Below are 9358 nucleotides of genomic sequence, written 5' to 3'. Positions count from 1 at the left end.
ACATGGCAGTCAGTATTGTTTCGCCTCAGTTTGTTCAACGCTGGTCTAGATAACACATTTGTATGAACGAATTTCCTTTAAAATTCCTTCAGAGTTTGCTTTAGTAACTCCTTCGGGAGTTTGATAACCTTGCTGTACGATATGCCAACATATGTGGCAGAAATGTCCTATTGGTATGCATTGTTCAATTTCTGAATATGTTCGCTCTGCTTCAAGACACAGTTTTTTGTTCACTTACACTTACACACATAGATAAATATGCACTGTAGGGTTAAACCTATTAATTAGTAAATCAGTACATAGTATAAAGCAAAGTCGCTTGCCGCGTCTTGTACTTAGATCTTACAAACTGCACAACGGATTTTGATGGGATTGTTTTTAATAGAAAGAGTAATTCAAGAGGAAGGTTTATTTGTATAATAACATTTATGACACTACTCCCAATTCAACGCGTGCAAAGCCGCGGGCACCAGCTAGTATGATATTATAAAAATATCTCTTACAAACTTCACAATTTTCAATTCAACTGGCACGCCTGTACGCCGTATTATGTACTCATAAAATAAAATTGTTTAATCGTTAAACAAAATACGGTGATTCAACGTAGTGTGCCCAAACCATAAGCATAATTAAGCCCTGAAGGGTAGACGTCACCAACGCGGAACAATTCTTTTTTTTCTAATTTACGATCTGGAAGTTAGCTCGTACCTGCGAAACTTTGTGATTTATTTAAAGACATGACTTTCAAATTATATCTTTGCTCTATCTGTTCCACAGGAATGTATGCTTAGTTTCAGAAATAAGATGTTATGTAACCAACTCTTTGGTACATTAGAACGAGTGTAACTGATATGTTATTGAGGTGTAATGATTTTCTGGATGAATCAACAAAATGGGCAATATCGAGGTGTTTAAGAGCATAAATCGCTGAAACTATTGTTTATACAATCGCTGTGATTAAAAGTGTATTGCGAATTCGAGTCTTAATATTTTTCATTTAAAAAAATATTCAATTCGTTCAATTTAAAAGTAAATATAGTCTTATAAATGACATATTGTTATTTCCAAACAAACGAAAGAAGCACTAAAACTCGTACAAATTATAAAGGAATTTAAACCTTCATAAGTATTCCATGTAAAGTAAACCCTACATTAATAGACCTACCCCACGAAATATTACTATCGATTTGACATTCGAGTAAGCGTTCTCGAGTTACAGACGACCAGACAAACACGCCACCCTCGTAAACGGTATCTCAAGGATTTGCAGTGATTTCTATTCATCGACATACATACATATGTTCTAATCCTGGGCACCTTGAGAAAACATGTCTGTTTACGGTAGTTTTACATGAACAGACAGATTCATAGTAATTATTTTTAACGTGGCCAGTTTTAGGCCAAGGTCTGTCATTATTTTTGCTAATTTTTAATATTGAGGAAATAAAAAAAAGGAAAAAAATTCAATTCTGGACCGTAAGACTGTATGGATAATTTGAAACATGGCTAACCTTAACTCATAACAAAAAGTAAGTAATGTGGTTTGTTAATAGCATATATTTTTGGTTTTGATAATTTTTTTACATATTTAAAATTTCAACCTTTCTAGCTTCGATGCAATTTATGATATATATGCTATATATAAGTATATTTATGCTATATATTAGCACTGCAATTTATGAACGCCAATAAAAACGTACGCTCATGCAATGATAAAATACGTGGAAATAAACAACCCATTATATAATTAACTGATTACGCGCGTTTAATCACTAATGAAGAGCACTCGAGATGATTGCGAATACTCATAATAAAATATAAACGATTATCGAGTGCGATACCAAATATGTGCATCGCAATCGAGATGTAATCGAGTCTCGTTCAATGGTACTTATTTTATTTACGAGTTAAATAGTCCCGCTGATATATTTTCTGTTTTCAATAAACGGAAAATATCGTATCAACGAAAATTTTATTCATCAACTTTGAATATTAATATTATAATTTCCTGCTTATGCAATCAAAATATGGTGGAAATGTTTATTTTTTTTTTAATAATAATTTAAATCTATATGTGCTGTGTGTTGCTTGATTAGTTCGTCCATAAGACTAGCCACTTACCCTGAAAACTTTTAGTAAGATTGATACAATTAAATACGTAATAAACAATAAGAGAAATATCTTTCATCATATTAAACTTCTTGCCAAATTTTCTATCCATAAAATATGTTAATTACCAAAAGTTCATACTATCTGGAATGCTGAAGTCCTTGTACGAAACCTCTACACAAAACGGTCGTAACTCTGTAAAATTATATCTCACTCGACATATTTGCCTTATGTATGTGGAATTATCGTCGCTTCCTGACATAGAAATGTTAAAATAATAGTTAAATGGGATAAGAAGTAGGCACGAGCTTCCAGAACTCGAGCTCGACTAATGGACGTGCGCCTAGACTCTCGGCCCAAGTTGCTAGCTGCTGTTTGATATTCATTTAAATATATGTTGTTTGTATTATTTTTTGTTTCAAGTTAACGTGTGTATAGTGAAAATGTACTCATTGAATGCAAGAAATTTGGAATAGATTTTTATCGAAAGGACCAGTTCTGGGTAATAAATTTTAATTTTAACTGCATTACTGATAATAGGTATAATACTACCCTTAATATAACTTATTACAACAAGCTATTCAGTTTTGCTTTCAAGTTTGCTTTAAATACAAAATATGGCTTTGTTGTGTTGCTCACATATGTCTCCAAGGTTTCATATATTTCTATGCTATTCATCAAGTTACTTTAATATTCCCGACATTAAAACGTTGTAATCTAAGAATTTAATGTGGGAGTCGAGTCACGCTTCGGCTCGAATTGAGCTCGTATCGGCGAAGTACCCCCCCACAAGACCGGCGTGCAATAGAAGCATGCTATTGTGTTACGTACGGTAAGTTGGGGGGCCTGACGCCCATAATTTTCAAAAGACTCACTAACAATTACCCATAACATTATATTGCAATTTAATAGCCACTTTAAAGAACCCACCACGCTGTCATCTATGCCGTGTTCCACAACTTTATGGAGCCCTTCAAAAAATGGTTTTCAATGTACAAAGCGGAGAAGCGCAGTGTTCCGCGTTCGCTTCGCGTTCGAGGGCTCTCCACATCACTTTGTAGCGCCGCAGCCTTAAACCCCGCACTGGAATAACCGTGCTTACAATATAATCGGCTTCCATATTGACGACGAACTTTCACAAGAATTTTGTTACGCGAAATATAAAACAAAAACTATACTATCCTACTTCAATTGGCAATACATCGACTGTATAGTTTTAGTAATAAAATTAAAAATTGCATCGTACGTGTAAAATTTTTTATCAATTCGTTGATTTTTCTTATATTTAAATGAATGAATTATTTATTGTTTATTTGATATATTTTGAAAGTTACAACTATAAATTAGCTACAGGAGACGACCTTATCGCTGACTTGGATCTTTGCCATGCGATAAATATTACAGAATACTAGTAAATATCTACTGAATACATAAAATTAATAAATACAAATGTTCATGCCGTACTTTGAAAGATTAAATAATTTGCTTGAACCAAAAACCCTACGTGCCTCGTGAAATGAGAGCCACACGCTACCCTCAACACCAAGGGAGCAAGGGAGCGGTAATGTGTTCCGCAGACGAGTTTCCAACGAAACTTACTTTTGTGACACCTGGCTTTATATTTGGGACTTATTAAGAAAACTTTGGAATGTTCGTAGAAATGGGCCCATCCACTTAAAAATTTTGGTCCTTAAAATATTCAATGAATTCTTCAGAGATGAAAATGTATATGCTGAAAAATTGTAATACATCATTTTGTTCTATCATTAATAGTTTACGCAGCGCACGCGATTGAATTAAGTTTTTTGTTTATTTTTCAACACCTTGGGATTGATTATTCAAGTCTTAGTGAGCGCCCCTAATTTTTTTGAAAATGAAACATAGCTTATGTCACTCGGGAATAGTGTAGCTTGCCAACGGTGAAATGTTTTTTTAAATCGGTCCAGTAGTTTCGGAGCCTATTTATTTCAAACAAACAAACCAAAAATCAAATCTTTCCTGTTTATTATATTAGCATAGATAGACGATAGAGTATAAACGATAAGAATTTATAAATAATCTTTGCTCATCTACTGTAACTGTGCAACTTATGCTTGAATAGCCGTAAACTCAAACCAATAAATCCTTAGAATTGAATGTAATTCAATTTATTGACTTCTGCATGAACGTAACCGTATACGGGTTGTTAAACTAATACAATGTTACAGCATTCTGTCATATAATTTCCTACATCAAATTAATCTTCAATAATATGTGTTGCTATATCTACACTAATATTATAAAGAGGAAAACTTTGTTTGTTTGGTTGTAATGAATAGGCTCAAAAACTACTGGACCGATTTTAAAAATTCTTTCACCATTCGAAAGCTACATTATCCACGAGTAACATAGGCTATATTTTATTTTGAAAAAAAATAGGGTTCCGTAAGATATTTTCGATTAACTGAAAAAAATCAACCAATGAAGTTACTTATTTTGCGTACGCTGCCTAAACTACAAAAGATAGAACCATAAAATTTTAGAATTAATTGTAGATCTTATAAATATCTACAAAAAAGTCCGCGACACACCATACCTATCTATGTCGAGTGAGGCACAACAACCACATTTTTATTTAAAAATCTTGAATTTTTTTGGACTACATTTAAACGCGTTTATTTTACTCGCGCTATTAATCCTTATCAAAATAAATTATTTCATCAATAAGTACAGTTTATGTTGATAATATTAGGTCTTTGATTGATTATAATTGGACGTTTAGTTTTGAAGTTGTGGTGAAATTAAAATATTACGATTTCTGCTGCACGGCCCGTTGTGAAGTGGGCGTCGATAAACTGTTTTCGCGTGAAAGAGCACCTTACAAACATCCATATATTCATCTATACCTAAAAAATTTAACGTTTATAATCTTAGCAGGATCTGGCTATAGATGTACCACGGGCGAAGCCGGGGCGGACCGCTAGTTTGCAAATAAAGTGAATTAATTTAATGAATTTTAGCGCTAGAGTACCCAAAGGGTATCTAGAGAGCGAAATGAGAGACAGATGTAATAAAGCTTGAATACCTTTCTATCCCTAATTTTATTTATAGAAGCAATTTAATGCGTTAAGGGAAATTACAGAGAATAATGTTGATGGACAATGCGCATAATTAAAAACTATATCCTTTCGATATATGTTTACGTTTTATGACGAATTGCGTCAAATAATATGGATTTAGAGCTTCATAGAAGTGGATCCCATTGTTATTTTGTATTTTTAGAAATTATGCAAAAGTATACTAGTATTTTTTTAACATAACATACACAGGAAACATGCGTAGAAAGATTAGAATAAGCTGTGTACAGGCATGGTCTGGATGATTAGCTAGATTTAAATCTATGCATTCTTTTCCCTTTTTGGTATTCAACAATATTTCTACGTTCTTGTTCCTAATCAATTCAAATTTAATGTTTGTTTTTGTTGTGCTGTTTATTTATTCCTTAACAAATTTGAAAAGATTCAATAACATTGCGTGATTGAGAAATACATAAATTCAATGAGCTCAAATGCCTTCCCATTTCAAATATCAGTAGTTATATAATGGCCGATGCTAAAACATTTAAAGGCTTAATTGAATAGAAGTCTAAGGTGGTCATTGCTCTAATGGACGTCATCTCAGCTGGAATCTGAATGGCTGAAGGTTGACGGGCGAGGCAGACGCTCGTTAAGATGAAATGTAGCGAATTTAGCGGTTTTAATTAAAGATACGTTTCGTGGAAGCTTTCCGTTACTCTGACAGTAAGTGAATGTTGGTTTATTGTGAATTAAATTAGTTAATTAGTAGTGCTAAAGTAGTAATAATTAGTTGTGCTGTAACATCCATCAACTTATCGAAGGTAACAACCTCATTTTAAGCATGAAAGTATTTGAAATTACTATACTAGTAATAACTAAAAGTATACTGTAATACCTTGAAGTTTTGTTGACGATATTCTTGACTGATTCACAATGCTTTTCGTTTATGTATTAAATGATAGTATTCATAGATTAAATCAATGTAAGCAGATCATAGTACCAATTGCATTACTCACTTTTATATTATTCAATGGTTTTAAGTGTATGCTTTCGTGTAGATCTCAGATAACATCTGACAACTACAAACAAGAAACATTTTTGTGCACATGTCTTCAAGTTTACACAATAATCAGTGCTCCAGGTGCTGCATAATCGCTACTTTCACACAAACACAACGTATGCATTTGGGGGCTTGAGAACGTGCGGTTGTAAAGCCATTACTTCCCTTGAAGATTGTAATAGCAGCATAAGGAAGAATTCATGACACTATACAAGAAATCGTCATACATTCGTCTGTAGGCGCGAATGTCAAGAGATGCTTCGTTAGTGTTTGTTTTCGTAACATTTTGCGAGCTTCTTTGTTCCTTGCTGCTCTCAAACCTCGCAGTATTTAGGTCTCACACTTCGTTGTTATACCAGAATTTTAATGTGCGATGTGTTTGTTGCGCCCGAGGCATTATAAGAGCTCTAATGATAAAGAGTATTCTCCAAGAGTCGATAATAGCACGCTATATTGCAGTGTTACAAGAAAATGTTGTTCTCTTGTATAGGCGTAGGTCCATGACGAACTGTATTTTTGAATTATTATTTTATTTGTGTTTTTTGACCGTTTCTAGGTATGGGACTATGTATATATATATTTCTTCGGCACGCCCGTTTCACAACACAAACCGCGGACGGATTTTGTCAGATGCGGTGTCGTTGTAATCTTCAGAATTTAGCTATAGAGTATGCATAAAATAACTTAGGTGATTTTTGCCATTTGATTTATTTATTTATATGTTTAAAAAAAAACTCGATCATCTTTTGCTAAGATTGTATCGTAGGTCAGCAAGTGGTCAGGCGTCGGTATCGTAAAAGACGTAGTTTCGAATCCCACATCATGAAAGTTTTTCAAATCTTATTTTCTGTTTTATAATCAGCACTACATTGCTCCTTTCGGTCTATTCTCACATGAAAAGTGAACCAGTTCTTCAGCATAATTCAATTGTTGTTCATTACAGTGCGACGAGGCCAGAGTCGGTTTGCATATAAATGTGAGTTAGTCGCTCGTTCGCTTCAGATATTGCGACCTCAATACTGAGCGCCAACACGAAGCGCGCATCCGTATAACATTTTTAATAAAATGTTCTCAGTGAGATTAAATTCTGTTAGTTGATGATGCTCAAACACATGTGATCGGAAGCCAGGCTTAGCTTGTTTCACACCTTAGTCTGTGGCAATTAAATATATAACATAAAAAGCGGTAAGGTTATATTCTGCTGTTTAGGCGTTTAGGAGGAATAGAGGGAAAATTTATTGATAATCTATTTTAATCATATATGATAAACATTTGATCAGAGGGAACCTGTGTAGATTTATTTAACACTTTCACCCAAAAATGCGAATTGTGAACTTTAATTTTGTTTTAACAATCATTTTATTATAATAGACTTGCGATCTTTATTGCAGGAACCATGAAATATATTTAAAGCTATGTTATAAGCTGTCCTTATGAATATAAGCTGTTAAACACACGGCTGCCGGCCGGTGTGCACAATATTCGCTCTCGAGACAGTGCAGTCGGCAGTTTGCGATCCTCAGCATAAGCACTTGTACTAACAAATTTTAATAATAGAGGCTTTCCAAGTATCAGGAATAAGTTTGCTATTTTTATAAGTTTTAATGAGTACCATTTACGGCTTAACTCTGCAGACTAGCATTGTATGACATTGAGTTTAATTGAACATTATTTAAGCTGAACTTCTTTTTTTCATTGGTTTAGCCCTGGTCGTTGATTTAAATAGTGTTTTATATTGTTAGCAGGAAAGCGGACACGCAGTGCCGGTATTAGTGGTGGTCGCGCTCTCCGGGGTCAAGGTATGCGACCCCGAAGACCAGGTCAGTGGCTGTTCTATAATATTGTCCTTTCGTAAATCAGCCTTCTGGCAATATAAATATGCATGAACTCTATGAAACTTAGAAATTGCATTTTGCTCCTTTAAATCCAAATGCCATTGTACCAGCAAATAAAGCGTTGTATGCGCACAGAGCGTGCGCATGTCGCATGCGCTGCGGCGCATCTCGTACGCGACGTGTGAGGCGGCGCGCGCGCTGTTCGCGTTCGTGGCGCGCGAGCCGCGCTCCGAGCCCGCGCACCAGTACTGCCACGCGTTCGAGACCGACTCGCCCGACCAGGTGAGTCAGAGATGCACACGCACACACACATGCGCACGAACACACAACATAAAAATAACCTACATGTTGATGATATATGATTGATTTGGTAAACGACACAAGCTACACAGTTAAGTATTCTCGTACAGACTCGACCATACATAAACAATGTAATATATTTTTTGCCCTTACCCTCAGGCGAATCATCAGCTCGGTTGCCAGCACTAACATTAAAAAATATATATATATAAAAATACATTACAAATACGTTACACAGTCTGGTTCAAAAACGTTTTAATGTTATCGTTTCAGCGGGGCGTTTAAGGCAACCTTAAATATCAATAGATTTTTTTATAATACTTATTCAAAAAATAAAACAACTGTTTGGTTGAATTGACTGAATTCTGAACACTGATTGTGTACAATTTATTGCGGTTATTAGACATAACATATTTAATGTTATTTAATAAGAAAGTTTCCGTGCACAAAATTGTTAAATAAACAGTGCCTTATGCAGTGTTCATAAAAACCTTAAGATATTGCGAATTCAAAATGGAATAGATCCTTGAAAACGAAACGCTATTAAAAGCTTCGATAGGAATCTGTGTCGGATCTTGTACCCGGAAAGGCACTCTGACGTATTGCCGCGATATTGCCGGACCACTCCATCCAGTTGGTTATTGCTCGTCCGCAAGATATGGCATTTGGCGGGCTTTTGATAATAGGAAGTACCATTCATAACTGCAATAATGTAGATTGAAAACATTTACCTAGTAAAAATTGTATACGCAGAATTGAAATTTGCAATTACTCAAGTCCAATTTATAATTTGTAACATCCTGCCCGCCATGGGTTCTGAATATATGTTAAATTATTTACATATATTTAAGACGTATGTTTAATTTATCCTTTTCCTCGCATTATTAGCGACATCAATCCTTACCTTATTCTTTAACCCTTAAAAGCGGGAAACGCGGCTCTCTATCTCAACCTCTTTGCCAATGTTCATGGATAGGGCTTACCATCAGGCGTAAAAA

At 34.7% G+C, this 9358-nt stretch overlaps 1 protein-coding gene across 3 annotated transcripts in view; it reads left to right on the top strand.

The window, feature by feature from the left end:
* The window catches only part of LOC119838363 (SH2 domain-containing protein 5-like), a 77004-nt gene that overhangs the window by 29575 nt on the left and 38071 nt on the right, over window positions 1-9358 (top strand). For 2 of the 3 annotated variants that reach the window (XM_038364288.1, XM_038364286.1), the window contains exons 3-4: window positions 7968-8045; window positions 8196-8342. In XM_038364288.1, coding sequence (XP_038220216.1) covers window positions 7968-8045; window positions 8196-8342 — 225 coding nt within the window. The remainder of the gene's footprint in view (window positions 1-7967; window positions 8046-8195; window positions 8343-9358) is intronic. The other variant, XM_038364287.1, reaches the window with a different exon arrangement.

This window comes from Zerene cesonia, unplaced genomic scaffold (genome assembly GCF_012273895.1).
Source record: "Zerene cesonia ecotype Mississippi unplaced genomic scaffold, Zerene_cesonia_1.1 Zces_u002, whole genome shotgun sequence".
In the NCBI taxonomy this organism is placed as follows: domain Eukaryota; kingdom Metazoa; phylum Arthropoda; class Insecta; order Lepidoptera; family Pieridae; genus Zerene; species Zerene cesonia.
Note: the sequence above shows the minus strand (reverse complement) of the source record. Positions and strands in the feature narration are given on the sequence as shown.